Source organism: Periplaneta americana, chromosome 1 (genome assembly GCF_040183065.1).
Source record: "Periplaneta americana isolate PAMFEO1 chromosome 1, P.americana_PAMFEO1_priV1, whole genome shotgun sequence".
Taxonomy (NCBI): Eukaryota; Metazoa; Arthropoda; class Insecta; order Blattodea; family Blattidae; genus Periplaneta; species Periplaneta americana.
In genome coordinates this window covers 212,288,296-212,303,727 of record NC_091117.1, presented here as the reverse complement: position 1 = coordinate 212,303,727, position 15,432 = coordinate 212,288,296, and the positions used below count along the sequence as shown (strand labels likewise).

The following is a 15,432-nucleotide window of genomic DNA, read 5'->3' as shown; positions in this document are numbered from 1 at the left end:
ATATTCTGTGGTCCCAACTAATTCCCCATAAGACCTTGCTTAATACGACAAACACATATGCGTCTACCTCGCATATAACGTCATTTTGAACCTCAGTTTGGAATAAGATTTTCTAAGAACCAAAGTATTTTAAGATATATTTTGTTGAAATCTGGTAACCTAGCAAATTCTTTACTGTCCCCATGTGTCATAGACCCCTGGAAGCAGGCAGATTCCCCACACCATTGTAACCCGCCCAAATTCATGTGGAATTAACGGTACCTGTGTGCGATCAATTTCGATAGGAAGTTTTCACTAAGTACACGCATTTTAACGCAGTATGGCCACTAGAAGAAAATTTTTAATATTGGAAGAAAAAGTTAAAGTGATTCATCAAATTGAGAATGGGATTAAAAAATCTTACTTGTGTTGTGAGTTTGGCATACTTAATTTCACAATCCAAACGATTTGGAAGAGCAAGGATAAAATTGTTGCTGCATTTGAACAGAATGGATCGAAGCTAGGGGAGGGGGCAGTGAAACTGTAACTGAAATAATGAACATACTTGTAGAATGTAATTTAGAAAGTGGGTATTGGGCAAGTAGGAGACAACAGCGTAAAATGACTGAATACTTCACTCTGAAGTAAAGAAGTTTGGTAAGAACTGAACAAGCTGTTTTAATACAGAATACTGTACTTATAATTGTACATGTATTTTACGAAGGGGATCCAGGAAATAACGACCGTTTTGTTGTAATAATTAAAAAAAAAAATATTTATTTGAAAAAACGAAGTCTGTTACATAACTGAAGCTTCCTTTACTTCTCTACATAATCACCACCTACATTTAAACATTTGTCATATCTGTTCACTAGCTTTAGAATTCCCGTGTTATAGTCCTCTGCCGTCAGTTCATTAAGCCAGGTGTTCACTGTCTTCTTCAACTCTTCATCACTTCCAAAACGCGTACCACCCAGAAAGTCTTTCAGCTTAGTGAAAAGGTGAAAATCGCTAGGAGCAAGGTCTGGACTATAGGGCGGATGATCAAAGATTTCCCAACCGAATTGATCCAGCAATTCTCGAGTTGAAGCAGCAGTGTGCGGGCGGGCGTTGTCGTGAAGAAACACAACTCCTCTCGAAAGCATTTCTCGCTTCTTGTTTTGGATGGCTCGCCGTAGTTTTCGTAAAGTCTCACAATAACGATTTGCATTGATCGTAGTGCCTTTTGGCATGAAATCCATGCGATCCCAAAAGACAGTAGCCATGACTTTTTGTGTTGAGAGAGTCTGTTTGAATTTTCTCGGTTTCTTGGGTGATGAGGGATGATGCCACTGACGTGATTGGCGCTTGGTCTCTGGGGTGTTGTGAGACACCCAGGTCTCATCACCAGTCACAATTTGATCAAGAAAGACGTCTCCATCTGTGTGATATCGCATCAAGAATGTCAATGCTGATGCCATTCTCTGAGTTTTGTGTTGGTCACTCAGTTGCCGTGGAACCCATCGTGCACAGATTTTGTGGTAGTCAAGATGTTGCGACACAATTTCACCAAGCAAAGAACGAGAAATGTCAGGAAAGGCAATATGCAATTCGTCGAATGATGTGCGCCTGTCTTGCAAGATTCTGTCGTTCACTTTAGTCTTCAGGTCTTCTGTGATGAGTGATGGGCGTCCGGGTCGAGTTTCATAGTGGACATTTGTTCGCCCATTGTTGAATATTTCGCACCATTTTCTCACATTTCTTTCATTCATTACGGTATCACCATACACTTCTTTCAATTGCCGGTAAATTTCTGCAGGTTTCAAGTGTCGGGCATTCAAAAATCGAATCACACTCCTCACCTCACAGTCGGCGGGATTATCAATCACGTCGTTCATTTTGAAGTAACACAAAATGCACAATGGCGACTTGCAAACAGTACTCACAACATTATGAGAACACATGTTAAGGAAGCCAGTTGACCTTCAAACAAGGAAGGGGAGTCAGCTGCACGGCGGGTATGTGCGAATGGTCGTTATTTCCTGGATCCCCCTGGTATTATGTTCATGGTAGGCTTAAAAGTGAATACATAAATCTAAAATAAGCCTAATTATGTTTGTTATTTTTCATTTTCCACCTCACTAGACTGATAATACTAATGTCGGTTACTATGACACTCGTTTATAACAACATGATTTTTAAGGTCCTTTGGATGTCGTTATAACCAAGTTCTACTGTATTATGCTGCTTCTTCCATCTAAACAACTGCTTCATCCCCCAGTATTTACTGTATTTTCTAAAATTTCCATCTGTCTGCAGAATCCAATTCAATGTTTTCTCATAAGGAAAAACAGACAGCTATTTATGTTTACTGCAACCCATTCAAACACTTTCCACAAAACCAGCGACAAAATGGAAGTCCTTAACCTTTACCCTGTACAGAAACACAAATCTCCCTGACAGGGCTGTAAAATTAGGAACTGAACATTATGATGTGTGCATTGTACATGCTACTCGTCTACTTAAAAAAAACTGATTACTATATGACAGAAAGACGTAATGTTACCTAGAATGTATGGATGGGTGGTCCTCCACGTAAGGGGTCTAAATTTCATCACAGATATAAATCTTCCAAGATTCTTAACTTCATTGCGAAGATATTCTCCATGTAACAATCCTGAGAGATAAAATAATTTAGCCCCAGCATACACTTCTGCCCAGAAGCGGTGCTTTAAAGTTTTCTTAGTCTTTTTTAACTGCTTGTTGTTTTTCAGCATGTCTAGATGAGTCAGCACCCCCATCACTCTCGGCATTCCATGAACCTAAATAAGAATATACATAAATACAAATTATACAACCAAAAACTACATTAAAGCAGGAACAGTATTAATCACACATAAAGGAATACACACAGGGTTATGTGCTGTCGTGGTGTTCAAAAATCCTGGGGCTCAACCCCGAGAATAACTATACTGAGATTTTTTTGTAGTTTTCATCAGTTCCTCTAGCAAATGTAGTGCTAATACTTTACAAGTACTTTACAAATGACTTCTTTCGAATACCTTTCTTTCAAAAATTCATTAGCATCTCTTCATTTCATCAATGATGATTAGGGAGCGGATTATTATGTGCTAAAAAATTTAAATATATTTATTTTTTATGTGCTAAAAAGTACGAAAATATCTGGTAAAAACAAAAAAATATTTGTTTTAAATATGACAGAAATAGCTTACTTAGCTTGGAAAAAAAAAAAAAAATGTTACTAGGTACTCCCGAGAATTGTAGTGAACAACAAAGGTCATCTCCAAATTCTCCATCACAATTGCATGCCGATTATCTCTGAACAACGACTTATACTGTGAAAACGATCTTTCCACATCACAGGACGTCAGATGTGCATATTTAAAGAGAGGAATGTCACAAACACATACACCTACAGGCACACCCTCCAATACTTGAGCAACTTTACACATTTTTTATATCGACTGTTTTTCCCAAACACATTCTGGAATTTGTCCCTTAGTGATTGTGCTTCTGAACCTGGTAGCGAGTCTAGTTTAATTTCCACGGCACGCACCTCCCTGTTTCAGACAACAGGTTTTTGGATGTTTCGAGTTATTTTATGGTTTCACACAAAAACCTTAGATTTGCTAATAGGAAAGCCAAATCGTTTTTTAAACAACCATTTTTCAGTATATCTTGAAGGATATCGACTGACAAAGCCCGATAACAGGGAATCACAACAAGACATATTCCCTTACTTGATGGACATGAGCGAGAGTCGAGAGATTTGTTTAAATTAAATAATGTTCATACCCGAGCTCTTATCTGTTGTGTTTCACAAACAAAGCGTGGAATGAAATCATCTTCAGCAACAATAAACATTCCTAATTATGTGTTGCAAGATCTCTCCTCCTTGTCGATGTTAATTTATTCTCTAATAATAACACTGATATGCTCCTTGCAGTTCTCAGAACTTGAGGCGATACTATTACAAAAATGGATCACGGATACACCACACAGCGCTTAGAAACACGAAGCAACCAAGAATTCTTAAAAAGATAACGTACTTCTGAGTGACATAATTGATTTAGTTTTAAAATGTTGAAAAGTTCTTGTAAAAAATTATTTAAGTAAAAAAACTCAAAGATTTATGTGTTTATAATAGATTTCCTGAAAATATGTATTTACATAATTTTTTTGTGAAAATATGCGTTTTTATGTGAAATAAAATTCGGGTTTTAAACTTGAAACTTCATGTTCGGAATTTTCAACTTTGTTAATTGTGTTTTATCACACGCAAAAATAATATTTAATTACACTAGAAACCCGCTCCTTAATGATGATGAACAGTTTTATGCATCGTCAAATAAATAACTAGACAAATATGTGCATACCTAAATAAGCAAATACAATGCACTCTTAATTTCTTATAGCTTACCCCAGCAGTTATAAGTTTAGCTTACGCATCTTATACTATACACACTAAGAGACAAACAAAACTGGACTCAACTATTCCCTAAGGAAGTTCAGTTTCATATTGGGTCTGGCAGTCATTATAAGCGAGACTTTTTTTCCTTTACTAAACAAGAGTGAGTGTTTATGGTTCTCACATATTCATTAATTCTGCCCACATGTACAAAGAAGGTTTGCAGAGAATTCAGGTGTCAAAGTGTCTTCCTCATTCTAGAGTGCATCATCTTGTTCGAAAATTTAAAAAGGCTGACAAAAAATGTTTTGGCCTAGAACAATTGAATAAAGTAATGCACATTAAGTATGTTAATTTTATTTTTAAAGTAATCAAATCTAGTGGTATGAGTGACTGTGGACAGTGGATGAATTGCTATTATCGTTGGTATATACAGAGTCTGAGAATATTGCGATTTTGTATGGAAAAACTCAAAAGGCTCCAATTTTTCAGTATTTAAAAGTGTATGTTCTCCCTTAACAGTTCTCATGTGAATTAAAAAAAAAAAAATTAATTGCATCAAGTAACAAGATGCATGCCAAGTATTTCTATTATTCATTATCAATTACATTTAACAAATAAAAGAACAGAAACTTTACTCTTGTTATACACAAGCAGAGAACCCAAATAATCAACATTACCTGACAAATATTCAAGAATTCAAAAATCTCCATTTCAAAACCAAAGGAAGCATCAACCAGAAGTAAAACTAAGTCTGCAACTTTTGCAACATCAATCATACTATTTATGTCATTGTTGCATTCAAGCAAAGTAATTCGCCTTTTTTTACCTGAAACAATACAAACAAACATGAAAAATAGGTATTTTATCATGTACATTGTCTATGCAATGCTAGAATGTTATATCTTTAAAAGTAAAGTAAAGTGAATGCATGGATGGATTCCCACAGCCTGGGTCATCAGTGTTGCCACATTAGGAAGTTCGTACGAATTTCATGTTCAGTGAATATTCAAACTGAAAATTAGTGTATTTTTGTGTTAAGTGATGTGTTTTAATAAAGAAAATCCACACAGTTTTATGTTATTTAGTTATGATCAAGTGACTGAGAAATAAGCTTCATATGATTGCAGTTTCAACAAGTTGGCATCATAAAATATGAACAGGTAGGTTTTTAAAATATTTATTCAATTATCTGGCAAAATCTCGTATCTGGAACTTGTCTGGTTCCATTGGTGTCAGTTAAGAGGGATTCTACTGTATTATTATTTACTTATTGCCAATTTCACACAGGTCAAGAAGAGACATAACTTGAAAACATTAAGGGGACACTCAACTTAAAAATTGGAGAAAAAGTGTCATAGAAATTAAAAATTAAATTTCTACACTAATTTGCGTGACAGAACTAAATCAATACACAGAATTCTTCCCCTATTCATTGAGAAGTCATTATCACTTTTAATTATCATTTTTTATTTTTTGACTTTGTGCATTTGACTGTGACTTCTCAATGAATAGGGGAAGAATTCTGTGTATTGATTTAGTTCCGTCACGTAAATTAGTGTAGAAATTTAATTTTTAATTTCTATGACACTTTTTCTCCAATTTTTAAGTTGAGTGTCCCCTTAAATGATCCTAAGATGTTACATACAAATTATGAACTAACCTGAAACGAGGGTTATTGGCCCCTTTATACTAGTAAGTGGTTGTTTTGTGAAACTCTTTATCAGACACTGAATAAGAGTCGTTTTGCCAACTTTAGGAGGTCCAACTACAGCAACAATAACTGGTGGTGGTTCAATTGGTGTACGATCTACTAAAGGAATATGTTGCTTTTTAGTTTCAATATCTTGCTTCCTGGAAATAAAAAAATATATATACATAACAGTATCTTCAATTATTTAATATACTGTAAGCAAGTACATTTAACTTAACACTACTACTTTATTCTTCTTTATACTTTTAATTATAAATGCAACACTGTCTGTAAATTTCTAACATATAAGCACAGCTGACTCCAGCTCCTCCAATAAGTAGCTATAGCTGAACCCCATAGAGCATGCGTGGAGCAATCTTGGTAGGCAAAATCGGAGAAAAGAAGTATCTCTGGAAACTCTGGAAGATCTCCGAGAAGCTCTCATATTAGAATGGAGGAATATCGATCAAGAAGAGATTGCTGTCGTCATCTGCAGCATGCCTCATTGCTTGGAACACGTTATTAGAGCTCGAAGAAGAAATACACAATATTAAAAATAAAAATCGGAAGGAGAAGAAGATGCCAGAAAAAATGACAAAGGCAGAAACTATGTTAATTTAATGTAATTTAGTCATCAAATAATTTAAAATAAAAAAAAAAACAAATGAAAATGTCTGTACTTGTTTATTCTTTTGTTTTCTACATACTCGTAGCTAATGATCCTTATACAATATAAAAATTCCATATTCGAGGCATAAAATACAGGTAGGACCATAAGTCACGTTACCCCCTGTAATGTTTTAATACTTTCAATTAATCAACTGCGGTTGCTGTAGCAAAAGCATTCAGGAATATAACAGAAGATTTTTCTTTGCAAAACCTCTCGTCGAACATGGCATCGTATTCAGTTATGTCAGAATAACGACAGTGCACACATATCTTCTGGATAAATAAGGTATGCATATGTATATGAGTCGTTAGTTAGTTGTGAAATAAACAAATTGAGGAGGGGGGGGTAACGTTACTTAAGGTCCACTCTGTACAGTTGAGACCGAAAATATGAGGTGTTCTGTTTTTTAACCAGCAGTGTAAGCTTATAACCAGTGGCTACTCAAGGCTGGAGATAAAGAGAGCCATATGACCCAAAGTAACACCGTCTATGCGGTCACAAGAACAAGCGACAAAAAAGGGCACGGCCTTCCTACTGTATTTAAAGAATGTGACAGTCCATATCAGCAGGGTACTGAAACAACATGAAGTGGAAACGACCTTCCTGCCGACTAAGCAAATCCGGAGCATACTGAGGTCATCCAAGGACAAACGAGATAAGCTGCTGTCCGCCGGAGTTTACAGGATTCCGTGTTCATGTGGGAAGGTCTACATCAGTACTACACAGCGGAGCGTCAGGACGAGATTGACAGAACACAAGTGGAATTGCCGCCTAGGACAGATCGACAAATCGGCAGTGGCAGCACATGCCTATCAAGAGGGCGATCACGACATACGATTCAAGGACACGGACATCTTGAGCATGATGACGCACTTCTTCCCCCATCTACATAGAGAAGCGATCGAAATCTATAAACATAACAACAACTTTAATCGCAAGGAAGAAGGTGTAAAGTTAAACAAATGTTGATACCCGGTCCTAAACAGAACAGATAAGAAGCCACTACAACAGAAGGACGGAACCCAGAACAGGAGCAGCGAACAAAGCGGCGCGGACCACAGCGACAACAGCCCTTGGCCCGCTAGTTGCACTATAAATACACCCGCACAACCAGCCACAGGATCAGTTGCTTCAGGTTCGCCGAGAAGATTTTTGCGACCTCGGATACCACTCCACTGAAGATGTCTGCCGCAGTTGCAGATGAAACGTCTGGTAGAAAACCAAACAACAGACCACGGCCTCTCAGCCCGGAAAATGAATCTAGATCTATAGACTCCAGCCATGAAAGCCTACACTACAAGCTTATATCCAGTTGTTTCTAACTTGCATACCAACACCAGTATGTATTGTGTTCCTGTCTGGATGATCGTGAACACCTAATTCCCTCTGGTAATTTATGTCCTTTGCATCACTATGATCGAGTTGAATTAATATTAGAGGAGAAAAATTCGCTCCGGTGCCAAGGATTGAACCCGGGTCCTTGGTTCTACGTACCAAGTGCTCTCATCATTGAGCTACGTCGAAGTCCAATCCACAGCACCGGACTTCGATGTAGCTCAATGATGAGAGCACTTGGTACGTAGAACCAAGGACCCTGGTTCGGTCCTTGGCACCGGTGCGAATTTTTCTCCTCTAATATTAATTGTTACCATAATAGATATATTCTGTGGGATCAAAAAATAATAATCTTTACGTAGAATGATCGAGTTTGTTAACCAGTATTTTTTCACAAAGAACAGCAGTTGCTGACTATACCTGGTAAGGTTTATCTTGTCTCAGTACCAATAAAACCAAGTCCCTTCAAATGAGGGTGGAGATTATAGGAGGGTTGTAAATTTTCAGGATTCCTTTCCAAACCTTGTTATTGTACAGGCTACCAGAACTCAGTTTCTTGAAAGACAAGCTCAGTGGTGGAACTACACAGTACGAAGAGAGATATTTTGTTATTTTATTTTGTGCTAAAGAATGTATCAACTAGTCCCTTCTGCCACTAGATGGATGGATGGCATCGCTCCACTCCCCCATCGCCATAATAATACAGACGAAGTAAGACCTATCTCCTTTCTCTCTCTTTTCACAGTGAGACAAGATACATCACACAGACTTTAGATTGCTATGTCACGCGAAATGACAAAGAACAAGCCGAAAGTTGCAAGTTGCAAAACAGCTGCACCATCTCATGATGCACAATCCTAAAGCTCCCACGTGACACAAGGATGAAAACTTCAAGGCTCCTGTCCACATTTTTGGAGTAACGGTCAGCACGTCTGGCCGCGAAACTAGGTGGCCCGGGTTCGAATCCCGGTTGGGGCAAGTTAACTGGTTCAGGTTTTTTCCGGGGTTTTCCCTCAACCCAATACGAGCAAATGCTGGGTAACTTTCGGTGCTGGACTCCGGACTCATTTCACCGGCATTATCACCTTCATTTCATTCAGACACTAAATAACCTAGATGTTGATACAGCATCGTAAAATAACCAAATAAACTAAAACTCAAGGCTCCTCCACATAATTTGAAATGAAAATGAAACATTCCTATTCAAATGAATGAGTTTTATATTAATCAATCTGTATTTCTCATCTATTTATAATAGATGTGTTGATTTATCTAGTAAAGATCATGACGCCAACCTGTGTTCTGATTAATTGTTTAGCTATAGTTTTAGCTTGGGTTTCAGAGGCAGAGGTTAGAATTAGATTTATAGGGTCCAATGGTTTTGTTTATGTCCAAATTACTCTACAGTTCTACACAATCTTCGATTTGTTTTAAAGCGAATAACAATGATCAGGTATCCTGAACTTCTGTCTACTTTCGTGGCTTGAGTTTAAACTTCGTGAAAAATATCTCTCCTGCTAGATAATATGGCCCCTACTGTCTTTCTTGAATGAGCATACATAATTTTGGTGCTTTGAAATCAATGTCCACAAAGACCAGGCATCATTGTGTATCCCACAGGCAATGTAGATCAAAGATAATAAAAGCAGGTGGGGCAAACAATTGGTGTCTTAAAGATAATTCATGTCAGTTAAGTGAAAAAATCGTGAATAAAAAAAAAAACACCTTACAGCCAGGTTAGCATTTTACTTCAAGATGGGAAATCAAAAGTATATTTTAATTCTCCAAATGAAAAGTCAAAATGCAAATCATAATACAAATTATTCAATTAAAAATATAAATTAAAAATTAAACTCACCTTCTGAATCGTCGTTCAGCTCGTATTGCTGAATTAAATGTAAAAGCTTTTGGGTTTTTCTGTTTATCTGTTAACTCCTGAACATGTACATTCTTAGCCTTTTTCTTCTCTGCTTTCCGACCTGCAAAATTAAACATGTAAAATTTTCGCACATACAGTACATTGAATTAAATACTTATACTATAATACACTTTTGGAATTAGCTTAGTCGCACTCATTTCATACCAATACTGGCATACATTAAAATGCAATACATAAATTAATCACGATCTACAAACTATTACAGTAAATGTGTAGTGGAAGGAGGACATAAAACATAACAGCCAACACAGCAGTACGTTGCATCCAGAGCAGGGACTCAGGTCTGGACCGTAGAGTGTTAATTCACCAGCTCCCAGTCAAATGATACATGCAGCCATCATGTCTTAGCTGCAGTACATGAGCGAACATTGTCATGCAATAACTCCCTTAATCACAGTACACCACGTCTTTTGTTCTGCATAATGTATTGCAACTTCTTTACAGTTTCACAGTACAATTTTGCATTGAGGTTCATTTCCTTCTCGGCACCATCTTAATTATAACAAAATTCCCACCCTGTCCCAAATAGTAGTTGAAACGCAGAAGCTTCTTAACACATTCAATGGGAAACTGTGGATTACTCCATCTACAATTCAGATCTGGTACTAAGTTACTTCCGTTTGTTCATTCATTTAAAGAGTCTCTTGCCTTTCAGAAGTTTGACAGTCTATAACGGAGACTGACAAATGCACAAACTGTTTAGGGCCCGGTTTCTCCAACCTTTGTTAAATTATAACAGTGTGTTATTCCATTTTAACTGTAAACTTAACAGTTGAAGCATTTCTTCAACTACTGTTAGTAGTAACAGGCTGTTAAAACCTATGTTAATTTAACTACCCAATTCCATGCAGTTAAATGATTTAACTCTCTGTTAGCATAGAAGTATTCAATATGGCTGGTGCGTTAGATGCTGAACTTAGGGGAGAGTCGGGTAGTATTGGACATCGGGTAATATCGGACAGTGAGTTTCTTTCATCTACCACACAATGATAGTACCTGATTGACATGGTTACGTTTCTGTGATGTCGCATGGAGAAACGTAACCATGTCATTCAGGTACTACCATATGGTGGTAGATGAAAGAAACGCACTGTCCGATATTACCCAATGTCCGATACTACCCGACTCTCCCCTATATATCTTGATTATTTAAAAAATGATATCCATGAATACAAAAACAGAGGGGGTGATTTCTGTAATCTGACAGACAAGAAGTTCATACAAAGGTATAGGCTATTTTCTGCCAAGCCTCACTTTTCTCTTTCAACTTAAATCCGTTTGTTTGTTTATTCTCATTAATTGGTTTATACTGCGAAATAATTTCCAGCAGAAGGTTTCTTTCGAATGAAGAGAAATTAATCCAGCGATTTCTATTTGTTCCAGTGTTTTCCATTTCATAACAGCAATACCAATACGCCGCTCCACGCTATTGTGGTACAGACGAGGAAAGAAGCAGATATCAAACCTGAGAGAATAGAAAGACTTCTATCCTCTCTGAATCAAACAATGGAAACAAGCAAGAATCGCAATTGTCAGAGTTTAGAAAACAGAAGTGAGCCTATACTTGGTTATAGGTTATGGTTAACTCTAGAATCTCTGGTCCTAAAATGTTAAAATGTGAAATGTGAAGTTGAAGAAACGCAATATTTTTAACAGCAATTCAGACTTTCAACTTGCAGTTAATTTACGCTATGTTAGGTGCATTTTAACAAAGGTTGAAGAAACCGGGCCTAAGTGATGTAAATCAAGCTTTCTGAAAGCTTGATTAGCATAATACACGTCACTGTTCGTTAACAGAAAACCACAATTTAAGTCACACAAAGTTAGTGTGCACTCAATGTAAGTTGCTTGATGGTTGTCAGACCACTTCGAGGTCTGTGGATACAGAGGGAAAAATTGGACCGGTTTTTGGTAGAGTTCCTGGGTAGCTCAGTTGGTGGAGGGTTGGTACATTTAACCAAAGGCCCTGGGTTCGATGTCCGGCCCGGAACAATTTTTCTCTCGAAATTGTTTAAGTGATCACTGTTCAAAAGGTACCTAGTATGATAAAACACATTTAGGCTAACTAATCTTTTACTTTACTTAACATAGGCCCAATTCCAAATAAAATTGTTTTGGAGAAATGTTTTCCGGACTATGAGGTCGTGGTCCGTTGGTTGTATGACTAAACGTTTTAAGAAAAACCAACATCAAACCCGCTTGCGTAGCACAATTAAACAACACAACCCTGGACGCGGATCGCGTAGGCAACAGCAAGCCCACCCGCGAAGCACATTCGAGCGCAGACCGAGGCGACAACAGCAAGCCGCCCCCCTCACACACTATATATACAACGATGCAGCCAGCGCAGACTGTAATTGGCACGCACAGTAGAACCAGCCGCACCAGCAATAGACACCACTGAAGATGTTCACCGCAGCAGTGAACGAAACGTTTGGTCACACAACCAACGAACCACGGCCTCATAGCCCAGAAAACATGTCTCCTATTGACACCGGCAGTGAAAGCCTACACTCTAATAAAATTGTTTTGTTATTTTTGTCGTAAACACTGTAAAACGTCACTGTGCTCGCGCAACAACAGAGCAAGTCACGTTATGTGGATTCCACACTTAGCCATGTAATTACACAGAAAATGTCCATCTATAAGTAACTGTGGAAGACATCGTGGAAAGGCAACAAAGCCACTGCATGCTGAGTCAATGTAAGGTTACTCAAACAGCAATACTACATGCTAACATAAATTCCTGATATAATGGCAACCCTACAGAAAATGGGTCCCGGTGGCATGATTTGTTCAATGATATCTACTATTTACAGGTTTACTATCAATTCAAAATGATTTACGGGGAGAATGTAGGTATGTTTGGTGACAAATCTCAATATTTCTAACATTATAATCTGAAAAATCCAAGGATGATTAAAAACTTCTTGTCTACTAGTGTGCAAAATTGCATAATTCTACCTTAAACACATTCAGAGAAAAAAGGTACATAAAGTGCACTAATTTAACATGGCGGTGATAGAGACCTACCAAATACCTACATTCTCCCCTTAAAGTTTTCTTATGTACATCTTGCAACCACGACAGCAGTTTCACTGTCTATGATGCACCTGTGTCAGTTTGGAGGGGATTAACACGTTGTATGAACTTCACATGCGCGAAATGTAAGATGAGTTCGCTATAAGTTATATAAGGGGTATAACTGTTGCATGGGAGGTTCATTCCATATCAAATCATCACAAAAAAAAAAGTGCAATTCTCAACCTTTTTGACGTCAGTAGGCCTAAACTTATTCCACATTTAGATGATGTTGTTGTTGTTTTCTAATGGCAGGCATTTGACAATAAAGTCATTTGACCTCTTGCCACGCCAATATTTTTCAAAGATATTGTCATGGTTAGCCAATGATGCACAGATGTTGAGGTGCACCATGAGCAGTTAGGGGACTGATATATTTCAATTCTATGCAGGCGTCTGGCAAAACAGTCATAGCCTGTTGCCAATCTAAATGCAGCTGCAGATGATTTGCGTGGTAAATCGGGAATTAACTGTGGATTATGATGCAGATTTAGAAGATGTAATTGTGTATAAAAGGTACTAGTTCCTAGATTTTTTTAGTGACCAGCTTTCAGAGTGTCGTTCTTTACTAATGTCAATATCTGCTTCCACTTTTGACAGATTGAAAGAAGGCCTACAGCCCTATGTAAAGGATTGTACATAGTTATGACAATTTAGTTTTGAAGCACATATTACAAAACTGAAGAGAATTCTCTAACTGTCCTGTCCGTTACTGTGAAATGGCTGATTACGAAAGTTTCATGCTAGTGTACACTCGAACTTTTTATAAGTGTTAATTGTCATGATATGCGCCTTTTCTTATGCCTTGCATATACGAATCTATGACAGGTTAGATTACTTTAGGCTTTTTGCTATGCCTTCTATATAGGCCTATGAATCTGACAGATTGTTAGGTTAGGTTAGTTTAGGCTTTCAGTATGCCTTGCATAAACGAATCTGTAACAGGCTAGGTTAGGTTAATTTAGGCTTTTGTTACGCCTTGTACATACTTTTTTTTTTTTTGGTAGCGAGCGAGTTTCCGTTAAGGTCGAGAATGTTGACATAATATAAGGTTTGGTTTGTTCAGACCCTTCGTATGCTTTGCATGTACCTACGTTTTTTGGTAGATAAGTCCGTCCAGGAAACGAACCCCATTCGGAATGAAAGAAACCGGGCCTTAAGAAGTAGGAAGCCGTGTCACAGCCAGTGGTAGAATTGGAAATCAATTACTGCCGGTATGCACAGACCTGTTTGTGATACTATTTCGGAGAGTTCTTAAATAGATATTGCTCCTGCACGCGAATTAAATAACGTACTATATAAGACATCACGCATTATAGTAGCAGGTTAGGTTTGGTTAGTCCAGGTTTTTGGTATACCTTGCATATAGGCCTACGCATATTGGTCGGTACGTGGGTATGGACAAATATTTGCCTTACTTTGGTAAGGTAATTGTAAAAAATAACCGTTCATGCTATAAAGTTTGCAGTGGTGTAGACATATTCAACTTCGTATGTTGTGGGCAGTTCATCCCGAGACTTTTCACTTGAAAATCATGTCTGAACACAACTATATCTACAAAACTATAAAGTTAATTCAGTTATTCATAACAAATTTCAGATAGTTTAATCGATTCTGAAAATTGTAATACCTGAATGACGATCCCTATGGGATTTCTTTTTCTGCAATGCATCATCTTCCATTTCACACAATCTTAACAATAATGATTATGTAAATTTAAATTGTCAAGTACTTTAAATTCAAGTACAAATTCTTTATTGTATTATTGAGTAACATTAACAACAATGGATATCCCTTTCATATAATGAAATACAACCATTCCAAATAACCCCTACTACACACGTGCTTTCAACCCAACATCAATCAGAATTGTTTACAATTTTTTCTCGATTCAGAAACACAATATCCCTCACTTTAAATATAAATTTCCCTTTTAGAGACAAAATTTCCCTTCAACAGAAAAGTACAAGGAATACTTTGAGAAAGAAAAGCGCATAAATGTCCATAAAAATCAAAACACTTCCTTCAATGTTTTCACGTTTCAGTACATTGCCCAAGCCGTTGTACCTCTGAATCTGACTTCATTAGAGCTTGAATATGCATGATTACTGATGCTCCCAAAGACGATGCTCCATGGAACATGACAGCTTCTATTATAGCTCGTTAGTAAAAGCAAAAGCCCAGTTCCAAGAGAACTAGAGGGCAGTCAGTGTACACTGACGTTCAAAGGTATCCGACCGACTATTTTATGATCGTGTAAGAGAACTTTCCAACTACGGGATAAGTCAAAATAAAAAATATGACAAATTGACAAACTTTGAAAGAGT

At 37.4% G+C, this 15,432-nt stretch overlaps 1 protein-coding gene across 2 annotated transcripts in view; it reads right to left on the bottom strand.

Moving 5' to 3' along the window:
• LOC138707831 (ribosome biogenesis protein BMS1 homolog) overlaps positions 1-14,980 on the bottom strand; it is a 62,509-nt gene extending 47,529 nt beyond the window's left edge. The window contains exons 1-5 of one of the 2 annotated variants that reach the window (XM_069837797.1): positions 14,736-14,980; positions 9,944-10,064; positions 6,051-6,241; positions 5,068-5,216; positions 2,525-2,780 (exon numbers count right to left, since the gene is read on the bottom strand). In XM_069837797.1, the coding sequence (XP_069693898.1) occupies positions 2,525-2,780; positions 5,068-5,216; positions 6,051-6,241; positions 9,944-10,064; positions 14,736-14,787 (769 nt within the window). In that variant the 5' untranslated portion in view covers positions 14,788-14,980. The remainder of the gene's footprint in view (positions 1-2,524; positions 2,781-5,067; positions 5,217-6,050; positions 6,242-9,943; positions 10,065-14,735) is intronic. The other variant, XM_069837807.1, reaches the window with a different exon arrangement.
• Between the last annotated feature and the right edge of the window lie 452 nt (positions 14,981-15,432).